General features: G+C 52.4%; 1 protein-coding gene across 1 annotated transcript in view; it reads left to right on the top strand.

Annotated features, from left to right (window-relative positions):
- The window catches only part of PEBP4 (phosphatidylethanolamine binding protein 4), a 209,759-nt gene that overhangs the window by 14,340 nt on the left and 179,224 nt on the right, over positions 1 to 16,195 (top strand). Inside the window, exon 3 of the mRNA XM_032332160.1 lies at positions 5,030 to 5,156. Coding sequence (XP_032188051.1) covers positions 5,030 to 5,156 — 127 coding nt within the window. The remainder of the gene's footprint in view (positions 1 to 5,029; positions 5,157 to 16,195) is intronic.

Below are 16,195 nucleotides of genomic sequence, written 5' to 3'. Positions count from 1 at the left end.
CTGGCGGCGACCGGCCGGGGCCCCAGCTGCCCTTGGCTCTGCGCTGTAGGCTTCCCTCCACACACACACACCGGTGTCCCGGTGGCCTGAGAACTCTGGGGCACGGAGGGAGCCCCGACGTGTGTATCAGCATCCTCACAGCCAAAGAGGGGGCTCCAGAGATTAAATAACCAGTCTACAGCAGTGCCACACCCTGCAAGTGTCAGAGCCAGGGTTCAGCCCCTTCTGTCTGACTCTGCACTCAACAAACACTCTTTCTGGCCGCTGACCTTCATGCAGGGGCAGAGCTTCTCAAACTCAAGGGAAGGGGAGCTTTCTTAGTCGCCTTCCCTCAGCTCTAAAAAAATGCCAGCTCAGGGCACCTTACAAAGAGCAGAAATGTACTTTTTCCTCCTTTTTGCAAGTGCTAGCACATCTGGTGAGAACCCACTTCCTGATTCAGAGATAGCCATCCTCTCGCCATGCCCTTGCCTAGTGGAAGCACACCCTGGAGGCCCCTGCTTCTTGACGCCCTCACACTGGGGGCTGGGGTTCAGCTTATGAGTTTGCGGGGAGGGGCAACTGCAGTTAAATCCTTCTCAGGAGCTCTTCTCAGGACTGCCTAGAATACACCAGCAGACCCCCAGTCTGAGAAACACAAACTTATTGCACTCGGGCTGCGTGGTAGGAACTGTCTCATTATAAGCCATCACTGCAAAAGGTTTGTCTTTATTGCTGGTAAAAGGCCATCACTAACGGACAACACATTGTGGACATGCCAGACCTCTGGGGTCAGTACCTCCTGTGCTAAGACCCGCCCCCCCCCCCCCCCCAAGAAACCTGCTCAGCTCAGCCTCCTCCCCTTGCCAAGACAGCCCCCAGAGAATCCGTTCCCCTTGTGGTATTTGGAGTCTAAAAGAGAATTTGTAAATTTAGGCCTTAATACCAGAGAGTATGAATCTAGAAGAGGAATTATATTTATCCGGAGAAGCAGTAGGAAAACACTGTTAAAAGAAAAGCTCTTCCGCAGTGATATCTTACCTACCCCAAGACAAGCCTGAGTAGACTGACAAAAACACTGAGATTCAGGGGTGCACGGGTGGCTCAGTTGGTTAAGCATATGACTCTGGATTTCAGTGCAGGTCATGATCTCAGGGTCGTGAGATTGAGCCCTGCCTTGGGCTCTGTGCTAGGCATGGAGCCTGCTTTACATTCTCTCTCCCCCGCTCTGCCCCTGTGCTCCACTGCCTGCGTACTCTTTCTCACTCTTAAAAAAAAGGACTTATGTTCAGTGTCTGCAACAACAACAACAAAAAAACCCAGAGCCTCCGGTCTGGATTGGAAGCTCTGTCCTTGACAGGGTGCGTCCCCTCCCGTCTCAAGGTGGCGGTCGCCTCTCTTTAACTCACCGCACTCCTAGTTTTGTCCCGGGACCCTGCATCGGAGGAGTCCAGTTTCTCTGCCTCCTGCTGGTCCTTCAGGCGGTGGGGTGTCACACTCTTCCTTCACCTGCAGCTCTTCTAAGCTGGGCACCCTCCTCTGTCCCTGGTTCTTCCCCAGGGGCCTGGCTCCTGGACCCCATATCTGGGACGTTGGTTGGAGACAGCCCTTTGCTCTTTTCCAAGGCTGGCGCCCCACACTTGGACCCTGAGAACCATGCAGGGAGGCTGGGGTGCCCAGCGAGCCCCCTCAGACTTCTGTGAAGCTGGCCTCCCCTCCACGGCCTCTTGTCCTCCTCGCTCACAGGCCGCTGGAATTCTGAGCCTTTTCTGCAGGGACAGGCAAGGAGCCATTTTCCTCTGATCCAGTTCTTACGGTGACCATCCCGTCAGAAGCCCGGAGAAGCGCATCTGCTCCCCGGGGAGGCTGTCAGACAGGCTACTGGAGCAGTTCTCCCTGCACAGATCCCCCACACGGAGCGGCTGCTCACCTTTGTTGTGTCCTGGTTTCTCCGGGTGGGGTTCCACTGGGCAGCGGGGGCTTGGAGCCTCTCCGGAGGCTGCCCTCAAGCTGCGGCCTCATCTGAGGGGGTGGACTGGCAGGGGTGGGGGGCTCGGCTCCCCAGGAGCTTGCCCGTGTGGCTGTTGACAGGCCTTGGTCCCCTGCCTGCGGGTGGCCTCTCCGTGGGGCTGTTCGCCACACCACAGATGCTTTCCCCAGAGCCTGGCTGAGCGGGAGGGCATGTGAGAGGAGCCACAGTCTTTTTATGACATAATCTTGGAAGTGACGTCCCACTGCTGCTGCTAACCCTAACCCCCACCTTCTCCCTTCCAAGCGAGTCACCAAATCCAGCCCCCACTCAAGGGGAGGGGTAACACTCAGGTGGCAGGACCAGGAGGCGGGGATCTCGGGGGGGGAGGGGGCATCACGGACACTGTGTGCCACACCCATGTCCCCGTCCCCTCAGTTCGCCAACAATGAGACCCTGTGCGGGTTGCTTCACTTTCTGTGGGCCTCCACTTACTCATCTGGGGGAGGGGAATACAGCCACGGCTGCTCTGAGGAATCCTACGGAATGAAATACTATGTGTGCTGTGCTCCTGATCCATTCCCTTCCCCCGGCCTCTTCTGCCATGCGAGATAGCGACCGCTCTGGGACCAGAGCCCCCCGGCCCTCCCCTCGGCGCTCCCAGGTCCTTGTGAAGTTGACCAGGAAGTGCCCCACCTCTGGGGGTGGAGAGGGTACGTGCCCCGTGCGAGGCACCCCATGAGCCGGAAGAGGGCACAGGTGCTAAAGTGTTTTCTTACTCAATTCAGTTTTCAATTCATTCACCTCAGGCTTGTCCAGATCTTTTTTTGAGGCTGATTGGATCATCTGTTTTAATCAATGACCCACTTGTTCATTGTTATTAATCAACTTTGTGACTCTCACAAATTAAACAGATTTGCCTTCTGTGTCCTGATCCAAGTCTTTGGCAAAACTGCTGAACGGGACAGAGGCCCACACGTGCCCCCGTGGCCTGGCCTGCCGTGTGGGGCGACGGGAGGTTTTCAGACACTGGGCTGGCAGCGCCCCATGGTGTGACCAGGGCCAGGAGCACGGACTCAATCCCTGGTCTCCTGGTGCCTACATTTCCAGGGGCCGCTCTGCCGCTTGAGGCCCACTCATGGGACGTCAGCTGGCTGCTTTTGCTAAACTGTTTTAACATTTGTAGCAATTCCACTAGGATAAAAGGAGGAAACCCATTTGTTCCCTGGAGAAGGCCCCTGGGGTCCTCTGTTTCCCTCCTTCCTGGCTGTTGGCCCTTCCCAGTTCCGGGCTGTGTGCTGACTCTCCAGCAGAGGGTCCCCTCTATTGGCCTTAGACCTTGCTAGGTGCAATGTCAGACAGTCATGGCCGAACCAAACCAAAAGTTCTTGAAAATATTACTGTTGGGGCACTTGGGGGGCTCAGTTAGGGAAGCCTCCGGCTCTTGGTTTCGGCGCAGGTCATGATCTCAGGGTCAGGAGATGGAGCCCCATGTCGGGCTCCGTGCTGAGTGTGGAACCTGCTTAGGATTCTCTCTCTCCCTCTGTCTCTGCCCCTCCGGCTACGCAGGGCCACTCTCTCTTGAAAAATAATGATAATAATAATAATAGTAAGTAATAATAAATAAAATGTTGTTGTGAGGAAAAATGAAAACCCATCCCTAAAACTTGTTCAAAAGCAATCAAAACCATGGCCTCCAAAAGGAATTACTATAACCTCACCAAGAGGTAAAAGAAACAAGTGAGCTGAGCAAACCGGAAGTTGAGCTAACCGGCCCGAGGCTCCTCGGGGTGCTGGCCCACTGAAGCGTCCTGCCCCTGCCGGGGGTTTAGGCTCTGGCTGCCAGCGCCCAAGGTGGGACCTCGGGGGACACTGAAAGGGTGAAATGGAGCGGAATGTGGGGCTCCGTACCGGAAGGCTGTCCTGGCCTTCCTCACAGATCCAGAGTTTGGGAGCCCCTGCTCTCCGCAGCATCTCCTCACTGGGCCTCCTCCCAGCCTCACCCCCAGCAAGGGAATCGTGGCCAGCTCTGGGTGACCCCTGGCAGGCTGTGGAGCTGCTCAGCCACGTTGGGCTTTTCGGCAAAGGCGGAGGACCCACCTTTTCTCTGTCTGTGAATCATCTTAACCAAATGCACCCTGCCGAGACCCTGGGTCTTGGTGATTTAAAAAAATATGGCGAAACAGAGAGGAAGGGCAAATTTAAAAAAAAAAAAAAGTTGGTTAAAAGATTTTGGTTTTTTTTGTTTTTTTTTTAAACATCAGTTTGACAGCCTGGCTTACATCCCTGAGTTTTGGTTACAGGTGAGCCCTTAAGGCTAATCCTGATGGAGTTTTGGGAACAGCCCTCCAGGGGAACAGGATTCTTAGAGCATTCATGCTGTTCAGCTCTTTCAGGGAAAAAGCAGACAAATGGATTCATCCCACTGTCTTAGGGACCAGAGAGTTTACCCCCTAGGAGACATTTGCATTCTGAAAGTACAGGGAGTAGTAGGTCGAGGATCTAGGTTATCGGGCGACACATGACCCAGAGAAGTGGGTTAGGGAAACTACCAGGGACGATTGCCGGACTTGGAGGGGGTCTGGGTTGTTTAGGGTCGACGAAGGCTGGACCCGTGAAGAAGGCTGTGCGCACTTGCTAAACCTTTCTTGATGTAAAGAAAACATTCCTGGAAAGCACTGTGTAAATATTGTTCTTATAAACCCAATCCTACTTTAAAGACACTGACCAGGTTTGCCTAAAGATGTATGTTCTTCCTGAGGAGTAAATACAGATGACCGTTCGCGTCTTCTGACCACTGGTGGCTCGTTGTAAACATTAATCGCCTTCTTCGCAACTCACGCCAGCGCTATCAGTACGTACGGTCCATGTCCCCATTTTACAGGTGAACAAACTGAGGCACCAAGAGGTCAAGTAACTCTTAACACACACTGGTCACACTAGATAGTGACCACAACTAGTTGGTAGCAGGCCTAGGATTCAATCCCACTTACTCCACATTCTCCACAGCACAACTGAACGGTGTGAGCTCTCAGCCTCCTCCAGAACTGACATGGGCTGACCATCTCCCTCTCTCCATAGGGGCCTTGAAGTTTTCTACCCAGAGCTGGGGAACATCGGCTGCATGATTATTCCCGACTGCAACAACTACAGACTAAAGATCACCCACTGGGCTGAGCCCATAGTCAAGTTCCCTAGGGCCTTGGAGGTAAGTGAGCAAGCCTGGCCTGGAAGGGGAGGGCCATGGGTCTTGGCTTCCCTCTGAGCATGCTCATCTTGGTGACTTGAAGCCATGGGCAGGGCCATCTTGGTTGGGTCTGGGGGTCCCACGTGACCACGGATACCACAAGCATGTGCCCTCCTTAGAGAAGCTCTATAACCTTGGAGGAGGTTGGGATGGGGGAATGGGGCTGCAGCCTGGGCACTGTAGTGGGACTCTGGGGCCGCTCTGCTGGGTCTTTGCCTGCTCCCAGAGAAGCCTTGCTCCTCAGTGCACGCGGAGACAAGCTGATGTGCGCTTTGGGGTTGGCAGAGAAAAGGAGGAGAGAGGGAGTCCTTTCTCCAGGTGCAAGGTGGCTCGGCTTTCAGAATAATCTTCCGGACGCTAGTTTGTCATGGGCTAAACAGGAGTAGTGCATCCTGACTCCGTCCTTACAATATGAAACACACCTGAGAGTTTGCTCGCACTTGTCTGAAACAAAAGATTGAAGCATTTTTAGGAATCTCAAATAAGTGTTCTTTCTACCAGGAAATGACTAGTACTATCTTGTTCTGGAAGCTTCCCTTAGATTGGGGATGCAGTAAGCCTGGGGAAGGGCCATGGAAGTAGGAAGTGGGACTGTGGCTCCTGTTTGCAGTGGCCAGGCCAGGTCCTGGGGGCGCTGCTCCAGTGTTCCGGTCACTGTCTCTTTGTTTCTTGACTCCTGGGTCACACTGAGCCCCCAAAGTGTCAGCAGTGGAGGGCGACTCTGCCTCCATCTTTGTGGTGTTTGATTAGGAGGTGCCCATGTCAACCTACATACAAGGACTGTGATGTGGCCGGGAATCAGGCCACAAATGGGTGGAGATGGAAGGGTCACGGTCAGGATGTGACCCCACACACACCACGCGGACGCACACAGCCTTCTGGTCCCTTCCGTGTGCAGCGGCAGGGAGAGGCCACTGACGGCTCTTCCCCTCTGTCTGTCCGGCCTGGGGACTCTCGGTGCTGCTGTTGATCAGGCCTGATGGCGGTCAGGACAAACACAACAAAACAGCAAGTTCTGGGGTGGGAGATCACAGCGTCCTCACATGGAGAGGGTAGATTTTTCTCTCTCTCTGGGACTGTTTCCACTATCAGGGAACCAATACACTGTGATGTGTCCCACAATTTATGAGACTGGGAACACAAAGCTTTGACTGGCTATTGTGTTTGCGATCGTGACAAATGTCCTTTCCTCCGGGACTCTAAGCAAGCAGTAATAAGGGTGCCTTCTGGGTCTCCTCTCCCTCAACCCTCCCAAGCCCCATGCTCATGACCATGCAAGCACACACACGAGCACACCTGCACGTCAGCCCTCCTCCCTGGAGACCCTTGGCCTGGGTTGCACCATTGGACACGTGGGAAACATAGGACCCTGAGATTCTAACGCTCAGATCAGGATGTGGAGGGCTCCTGCAGGGCAGGAGCCCAGTCTTTTAGGGAAGAGTATAATGCCGCACCTGGGACAAGATGCTCTACTTTACCATTAATTCACTTGTCCCTGGTTCTGCCACTGAAGGAGTAAGGAGGTAGATCCAAAAACTCTTTCGCAGCCCACTGACTGTCCCAGGAGGGTTTCTCAAACGGCTCCACTCTGCGTGATATTATAGCAGATGGCCACTAGATGGCAGTGCAGACTTTTCTGAGTACCTGGTGTACTTGGTTTGAAGCAAGCTTGGGAAGTCTGCCTTTGATTTGGCTTGGTCCATACTGATTGTCCTGGGGTGTGAATGCATCCTGGGGTGTGAATGCATCACCTCCACCAGGTCATGAAATTTCCCACCCTGTCTCTGTCCAGAGGCGGGATGGTGAAGAAAACCTGGAGACTTATGAGGGCCACAGAGCTGTGATTCAGAAAGCCAAGGAGGGGCGCCTGGGTGGCTCAGTGGGTTAAAGCCTCTGCCTTTGGCTCAGGTCATGATCCCAGGGTCCTGGGATCAAGCCCCGCATCCATCGGGGCTCAGCAGGGGGCCTGCTTCCTCCTCTCCCTCTGCCTGCCTCTCTGCCTACTTGTAATCTCTGTCTGTCAAATAAATAAATAAAATCTTAAAAAAAAAAAGTCAAGGTCAGAAGTTTCACCAAAAAAAAAAAAAAAAATGGTCAAAGTGATGGAAACAAAGGAAGAAAAAGTAATATTCTACTACTGTAGAACTTAACTTTCTTTGGAAATATAGCTGATGTTTGACAAGGCAGATTCAGTTTGAGTTCCCGAAAAACACCATTAATCAAGTGGTACCCACTTTATGCTGGATACTGTTCATGTGTCATTTCATTTAAAGTTTTCATCAAGTCTGCAAATGAAGTGTTTCTTTGGTTGAGACTGTCAGTGGCAAGTAACAAAAGCCAGTTTGACTGGTGTTTGGTTCACAAACCCAAAACTCCAGGGATAGCTTCAGGCATGGCTGGATCCAGGTGCCCAAACAACATCACTAAAAATCTTTCTTTCCCTTTTCTCTGCTTTTTTCTGTGCTGGTTTTATGTGTAAATAGACTCTTTCCTTGTGGTGGCAACGGCAACTCCATCAGCTTCAGATTTGTGTTACTAGTTTATCAATCCTAGTGGGTATAGGTTGACACTTTACAACCATTAAAAATCCCAGGATTTGTCCTGCTTAGATCACATACTTATCCCTGAACTAATGACCCTGGGTAGGCCCATTAAATCTACCAAAGCTGAGAGCAGAAGAGGATGGTTCCTTCAAAGGAGAATCAAGGTGCTGGTTGTTAGAAGGGAGAAAAGATATTGGGTCAGAAAACCAAGAGAAGTTCTTGCAGAAGAATTTAATCAAAGCAGGTGCAGAGCTGGAAAGTGGCAGAACCAGGGTTTAAACCCAGGTCTGCCCAGCATCAAAGGCTTGGCCACGGGACCACTGACAGTGGCTCTCAGGGGAGACATCAGGGTGCTGGTACCGTTGGAGAGGGCTTGTTGAAGCTTTCCTGGGACAGAAAGGAATGGTTGCTAAGAAGGATGGTGGTAGAGACGGGGGAGACAGGCCAGGGGCAATGGGAAATGAGAGGATGAACAGAGCTTCCCTGGAGGGGTAGAGAGAGCAAATATCTCTAGAAAGAAAGCAACTGGAAAAGTTGGAGAGGAAGTGGATGCTATCTGGGAATAGGGTCCCTCAAAAGTGCAGGCAGGGGAACAGAGTGACAGAGAAGAGGATTGTAAGCATTTCCTCTGGGCCCAGAGCCTGATGAGAAAGGACAAACAGATAGCAATGGGCTATGTGGCGATAGTGTCTCGTTTCAAAGGTGATTAAAGCAAAAGCCACCAAAGCAGCAGGTGCCCGTGGTGCCTTGGAAGCTCCCACCACCACCACCAAGCAAGCCCCGAGGCCCTGGCAGGAGGTGGTCAGTGGGCCTGGGACTGTGTCTCTGCGCCTCCTAGAGGTCTTCCCTCTGCACACCTTTGCTCAGGCCACTTCCCATATCCGGACCTTGCATTCTGGGACACCTTGATCACACCAAAATGCTTTTTCTAAGAAGGCTTCCCTGATTGCCTCCCACTTAGCCCTCTCCTCATCCCTGGCTGGTCTCTTCTTTCTATGAGCTTTTTATTATTTTTTATTATTTTTTAAAAGATTTTATTTATTTCCTTGACAAAGAGAGACATAGTGAGAGAGGGAACTCAAGCAGGGAGAGCAGGAAAGGGAGAAGCGGGCTCCCCGTCGAGCAGGGAGCCCAATGCAGGGCTGGATTCCAGGACTCTGGGATCATGACCTGAGCTGAAGGCCAATGCTTAATGACTAAACTACCCAGGTGCCCCTCTCTGAGCTTGTTAAATGTCCCCTACCCACCAGACCTAGCGTTTAATTCCTCTGGCTTGTATTGTTGTTGCTTATTTCTATCTCCCAGAACCCTGACCTGTGTATAAGCTCTAGGAAAGTAGGACTGGCCACAATCCCTTACCACGTTTGCAGACCCCATGTTGGCTGACCAGGCGAGTGAGTAGAGAATGAATGAATGGCAGGGGAAGGACACCTCCTGGAGGTGAACCATGAGATGTGTGAGTCCCACGGTTTGCCTTTTAAGCTGCTGGGTGCCCAGGTGAGCCGGGTGGACTCTCAACCCAGCGCTAGTCCCTCCTCCACCCAGGGCGGCGGGGGGGGGGCGGCTCAGGGCTGGAAAGGGGACAGCCAGGAGACAAATCCAGCTGGTTTCCCAAAAGGCAAAGTTGTGCAGGGAAATGTGAATGGTCCCTGTGTCAACAGTCCTGAGAGCTGAGAGAAGTGTTGAAATAAGAGGCAGCTTTCTCCCTGGGTGCTCTGACAAACATTAAGAGGCAAACGTCTTAAAATGCATCCCTTCTCAAGACGATGCAAACTGAAAGGCCCCTGAGAAGCTTCTTGACTGAGGCTTATTCTTCACCTTGAATTTCACCAGCTGGAAACCTTTTGAAGTGAAGAAATTGCCTTTAAGTGGGGAATATGCATTGCATTAGAGAGAAGGAATAAGGAGTCCTGCTGTCCCTCGGGTTTCCAGGCGGCTCCACGGCTTTCTCCTTCCCAGAAAGCAGGCGACTCTGAACAGCCTCGCCCTGGGTGGGACAGGCCTAGCCCCACGCCACCCTGGACCCACAGTGTCTGTGTTGCTGCTTCCTGGGGGCCACCTCCTTGCACTCGCGGGCCCAGAGTGGGGACAAACTTGGGACACAGGCGGTGGCATCACAGACTCTCTGTGCTGAAAGAGACCTCGGAGCTAACTAGCCTGCCTCCCATCCTTCTCTTCATGCTCAGAGCAGCACAGGGCTGCTGAGGTCACAGATGATGAGTGGAGGTGGGACACAGGGCTCCTGACACGGGGTAAGGCTGGTTAGAGCAGCCCTCCACCCCCTCACCAATGGACGGGGCAGATTCTCTTACTCCCGGGAAGAAAGGGCAGAGGAGGGGCGTGCATACCTGCAGGGGCAGCCAAGGGCGGCAGCCCAGCAGGATTTAGTGTCAGTGACAGGAAGTGATTCACTTAACACATACTCACTGAATACACAGACACCATATTAGTGCCTCCGAGCCCAAAACCGAAGGCACCACAGCAATGCTCCCAGTCTAGGTGGGAATACGGGTGGGTGGCCGGCAAATGTGGGGTCGTGTGGTGCAGGTACCACGAGGACCGGACAGGGCAGCCAAGCTGAGTGGCAGTCAGGGAAGGCCTCCAGGAAGAGGTGACCGGAGCTGACCTGCAGACAGTGAATAGACAGGGCATGAAGGGGAGGCCCCGGGTGGCTGGGTGACGGATGAGGCTCAGGAGAGGACAGGGTCACAATGCAAGGGGCCACAAAAGCTGCTTGGCCTGGTGGGGAGGCCGGATTCGATATTGAAGTCAGGCTGGGGAGGGGCTGGTGAAGGCGCTTGGATTAGCAGCTTGGGAAGGTGTCTTCCGTCCCCGGCATTCCAGGTGCGAGAAGGGAAGAAAGGAGAGGCTGGAGGCAGAGAGAACACCCCGTTGAAACAGTCAGCATAGGCGAGGGCATGAGCCATGGCACGGATTTGAGAGCTATATAGAAGTGGCATCTGCAGGGCTTGGTGACTGCAGAGGCATGGGGATGGTGGGGTGGGGTGGGGGGTGGTATGACACTTGGGTTTCTGTGACGGTCAGCCAGAGGAGTGGGGGTGAAGCTGCAGCATCTAACTTTTCCTCTAAAACAAGGTGCTTTGGAAAGTGAAGGGACAGGCTGTCGAGAATTATCGGGATGGCAGGGGTGACAGGGCACACTGTCCCATTATTAGGGCTTCCAGCAAGGGACACACTAGATCTACAGGGACAAAGGCCAGTGGCAGTGACTCTGCAGACGCTGAGTTTGAGGATCGTGTGTGTGTGCAGAGGCAGGTGCCCCGTGAGCCCGCTGAGCGGAGCAGACAGGGCTGGAGGTCTAGACTGGGGTCCTCAGTGCCAGGGGGTGGGCAGTAGAAGCTGGAGGCGGCGGGACTCCCTCGGAGGGAGGTTACGGAGGGGTCCCCTGTGGCCCGCCTGCAGAGGTCAGACTGGCACAGGAAAAAGTGTAACTGATGTAACCCAGCCAGCTGCTGGCAAGCCCCGTCAGGGACAGAAGTGAATGAAAAAGGGACACGGCGGGCTGGGCACACACACCAGAAGTGTGCGGGAGACAAGGGGCACCCAAGCTACTGAAATGCTGGCAGGAAAAGAGCCAGTTCTAAGGGCAAAGCCCCATGCAGCAGAAATTGGAGATAATGGGCCCAGTGGAGAAGTTCACATCTGAGAAGAAGAACCACGAGGGTGGTGGAGGTCACACAAAAGGCAGGAGATTTCCTCAGAGGCCAAGGGTAGGAATCACGGAAGACTCAGGTGTGGAGGGTGGGGTGGGGGGAGCAGCTGCAGGGGCCAGGTTAGGGAGAGCTGTTAGATTTGGCAAATTCCCTGGCACTGCTCTTGAGGACGGAGAGAGGAGTTCCAGAAGGAGCGGCTGGGAGCAGATGGCAAATCCAGGACAGGGTGGGGGCTTCAGCAATACTCCGAGTGGTAGAGGGAACTCATGACCTGCAACCCTAACCCAGGGCCTAACCTGTGACACAAGCTTAGTAAATGCTATCAGCTGTCATTCTAAGAGACAGGCCTGGAATCTGAAGAGTACACGGGACAGAGGATTTGGGCTTCTGGAGAATTCAAAGGGCAACGCTTATCACCGTCTCCAACCCTTGCAGCCAGGTTTTGAAGTTGCAGAGAAACTTCTCACATAGGGTTTCACACGATCCTCCTAATAATGTTGGGAGCTAGGCAGAGTAGGTGAAGGGCCCTCCCAAGGTCACACTTGCCAAAGCTGGGAAGTAGGAGAGCCAGCTTTAGATCCCCTCCAGGTCCACTGTCTTCCAGCTACATAATTTTCCCTCTTGACTCCATCCTGGTTACTTGAAAATGGATGGGGTTCTGGGTGGCTTCATGCCGAAGCATCCTTGCCGCCAGCATTTTTGCTGCACAGCTCGTGGGCTATCATGCAATTTTGCTGCAAAAACAAAAATCGTGAAAAACAAAAGAGGGACATCCATTAAAAAGGAGATAATGAAACGCAAAGAACAAATTACAAAATTAAAAAGACTCTCTTGTGAAGTATAAAAATATTTGAACATACCAAAAATGCCTACTGTGGATTCCTGGCAACTGTACACGTATCATTGATTTTGTAGATTATACGTAGCTAGGTACTTGTCTTCAAAGTCTTTCCTTCATGGCAGCATATACTTTTTTTTCTTGTTGATTCGCCTCCTTTTGCGGCCTCACACTTTCTCTCTTTTCACTGAGGTTTCCTCCTTCATCGAGGGAGGTATCAGTTTCCAAATACCGGGCTGTGCACCTGCCACCGAGTTTTGTATGGTGTGGCGACAGCCTTCCACACTATTGTTTGTCTCTGGCCTCTGGTTCCCTGTTCACCGATGGGCATTCCAAAGTTCCACGGGAAATGTGGGTTGGAAACTCTGGGTCACTGTAGAGACGGCCACGAGTGCTGAGATTGTAGAGGGTAAAGCTCTGCGGTGAAACCAACCGGTCAGCCGGTTACTTTTCGTCTTTTATGGCAAAGTTGCCTTACGGCCCATTACTTCCATGGCAAACGTGTGTGCTGCCCAGATGCTCACGGCCGAAGAGCCAGACGCAGTCACCTGGTGTCTGCACTGGGCTCGGGCGGCCATTCCTGTGTCCAGATCCCAGTGGAGGCCTCCTGTGGGCCCCTCAGCCTGTCACCATTGCACGAGCAGGGGACTCCAGCCAACACGAGCCTTAGCCCTGCCCGCCACCAGAAGCACCTGGTAAAGGTGAGAACAGGCATGGTTGTCATTGTAAAAATACTGAACTCAGAAGTGCTTTGTGTGGCTGATGTTTTGCTGGTAAGGAAGATCCTTGGCCTTGATCTTTATTTCCAGTACTTTCTCCCCACCCCACCACCCCACCACCTTTCCTGTCGTTATACTCACTGCTCCAGGGTTTGCAAATGTCTGGTCAGCCCGGAGCCTGACCTTCCTGGAGCTTTTTAATCAAGCCGCCTGTCCCCCGTGCACAGGGGTGCTCCTCCGAGCGCAGGCAAACAGGGTGTTTGCTCAGTGGTTGGGCATCTGATGTTGGCCAAAAGCTCTCAGTCAAGTGTGGGGAAACAGGTTCCAGATGTTTTTCAGATCAAATAATGTTCCTTTGAAAAAAAACCAAAAAACAAAAAACCGTGTGGGCCGCTCCTTGGAGGGGGCATGTGGGATCTGAAAGGAGAGTCCACTGGGTTTGCATCCTGGTTTGTTTTAAAAAGGTCATTCAGCAAGTATCTGTGTGGGGCACGTCTCATGTGTGGGATCTGTTCAGAGCCGACTGTTGGGGGTGTGAGCACAGGCTTCTTGGATTTTAAAATAGCTGCCCGGCCCTTGTGGGAGCCATTTGGAGAGACGAATATTCGAATTTTGAATGTACAGTGGCTTGTTGCCTGTTCTCACTGGAGAGAAAAGACAGTGGCCTCAAGAGCCGTTCAGAGAAGGGTTTTGAAACTGTTTGAGTGATGATGTTATTTGTTAACATTTGCTGTCTTGGGTGGAGGTAGGGGGAGGGGGAGAGGGAAGTAGAAGGTCCTCTGCTGGCTAGAACCGCTGCCAGGACACAGTCCCATGGACCTTGAGGTATCTCGCTCTCTTACCAGTGCATCCCCGATGCCAGCGCACATGTTGTTCTGTGTTAGAGCCCACCTGACCCTAACGATGGCAATGTGGAGACTGTTTTACAGATGAGGAAGCAGCAGCTCGTGGGAAATTATCTATTTAGTTTTTTTTAAAAGATATTATTTATTTATTTAACAGAGAAGGAGCACAAGTAGGGGGAGCAGCAGGCAGAGGGAGAAGCAGGCTCCCCACTGAGCAGGGAGCCCGATGCGGGGCTCGATCCCAGGACCTGGGGATCATGACCTGAGCTAAAGGCAGATGCTAATGAATGAACCACCCAGACCCGCTCTATGTAATTTTTTAAAAAGATTTCATTTATTTATTTGACAGAGAGAGATCACAAATAGGCAGAAAAGCAGGCAGAGAGAGAGAGAGGGAAGCAGGCTCCCCGCTGAGCAGAGAGCCCGATGTGGGGCTCGATCCCAGGACCCCGGGATCATGACCTGAGCCGAAGGCAGCAGCTTAACCCACTGAGCCACCCAGGTGCCCCCCTCTATGTAATTTTTAATAGACTTTTTTTTTTTTTAAGATTTTATTTATTTGACAGAGAGAGATCACAAGTAGACAGAGAGGCAGGCAGAGAGAGAGGGGGAAGCAAGTTCCCTGCTGAGCAGAGAGCCCGATGCGGGACTCGATCCCAGGACCCTGAGATATGACCTGAGCCGAAGGCAGCGGCTTAACCCACTGAGCCACCGCGGCGCCCTAGACTTTATTTTTTAGAGAAGTTTTACCTTCACAGAAAAATTGAGTGGAAATTACAGAGATTTCCCATATGCTCCTTGACCCATGCACAGTCATCCCTTACTATTAACACCCCCCCACCAGAGTGGTATATTTGTTACAATTGATGACCCTGCACTGACACATTGTTATCACCCACAGTGCATGGTTTGCAGGAGGGTTCCCTCTTGGTGTTGTACATTGTATAGGCTTGGACAGATGCATGTGACATGTATCCATCATTATAGTATCAGACAGAGTAGTTTCACTGTTCTGAAAATCCTCTGTGCTCCACCTACTCGTTCCCCAACTCCTGGCAACTACTGATCTTTCTGCTCTCTACATGGTTTTTGCCTTTTCTAGAATGTCGTAGTTGGAATCCTACCGTATATAGCTTTTTTTGGATTAAGAGCGTAGACTACCAGCTGGGCCTCCACAGAAGGGTCTGGTACCTGCCCATCTTGGCCTAAGCTAGTGGCCAGTCACCCTGTAGCTTAGCTTTCCTTTTGGGGACTTGCCCTTCCCTCGACTGGAGGTTTCTGGTGAGGCTTTGGAGTGGTTCTCCTACACCTGATGTCAACTTGGGCATTGCCCCCATTTGGGTTCTTGTCTGTCTCTCCAAAGAGAATGTAAACTCCCTGAGATATGGAGCTAAGTGCGGGATGCTGGCGGGACGGGGGCGGGTAACTAGAGTATAAGTGTTTCAGTTTTCAAACCACTTTCCTTTGTCATGACGGTTCTTATCTCCCATCAGTCCCAAGAGGTGGGCCAGGCAATTGTCTCTGCTACATTGAGGATCCTTGGCCCAGGGAAGGCCAGAGAAGGCAGAAGCTCCTCCTCAGAGCCCAGTACCCATCTCCTTGTTGCCTCACACCCCATTTAGGACTCCTTGCAGCTTTGTGGATGCTAGCTTGCCCTAAATGCACAGACGTGCTAAGTGGAGTGATGAAGCCTGGGCTCGAATCCTTGGCTCCTGTACCATGCTTTTCTTTCCTGTACCCCCTGCAACCCTGTCGTCCCCAAGCATTTACTACATGGCCACACTGACTGTTTCCGATGCAGTCAGGCTCTGTGCTAAGTGCCGCAGGAGATATGATTACCTTCATTTCTCAGGCCAGGAAACTGAGGCACAGAAAGTTTCCAGAGCTCATGAATGAGAGTCAGGATTTGAACCTAGGTCTGTATGGGCTCATCCCCCGAGAGTCGAAGGCCACCTGCAGGGTGCCCCCCAAATGACCTCAGCTGTTTCCCAGCTGCGGCCTCAGCTACCCAACCCCAGGTCCAGGGAAGAAGCCAGCCCCTAAGGCAAACAGAGAAGGAGTAAGCAGGAGATCTCCTCTTGTTCCATTGCCTCCCTTTACAAATGGGCCTCGTGATAGCAAATAACTTAGCAAAGGGAGAGATAAAGAGTGGGACCTGGGGGTGTGCAGGGGTGTGCACATATCAGAGACCCTTGGTTTCTCCCCTATCTCTAGATCTGCCCTGCTACCCCAAGGGACAACCAGAGTAAGCCATCAGACATTCCTTTTTTTTTTTTTTTTAATTTTATTTATTTGACACAGAGAGAGAGAGATCACAAGCAGGCAGAGAGAGAGAGGAGGAAGCAGGCTCCCCGCTGAGCAGAGAGCTCGATGTGGGGCTC

The sequence above is a fragment of the Mustela erminea genome, chromosome 2 (assembly GCF_009829155.1).
Source record: "Mustela erminea isolate mMusErm1 chromosome 2, mMusErm1.Pri, whole genome shotgun sequence".
NCBI classification, from domain to species: Eukaryota; Metazoa; Chordata; class Mammalia; order Carnivora; family Mustelidae; genus Mustela; species Mustela erminea.
This window is presented reverse-complemented; position numbering and strand designations above follow the sequence as displayed.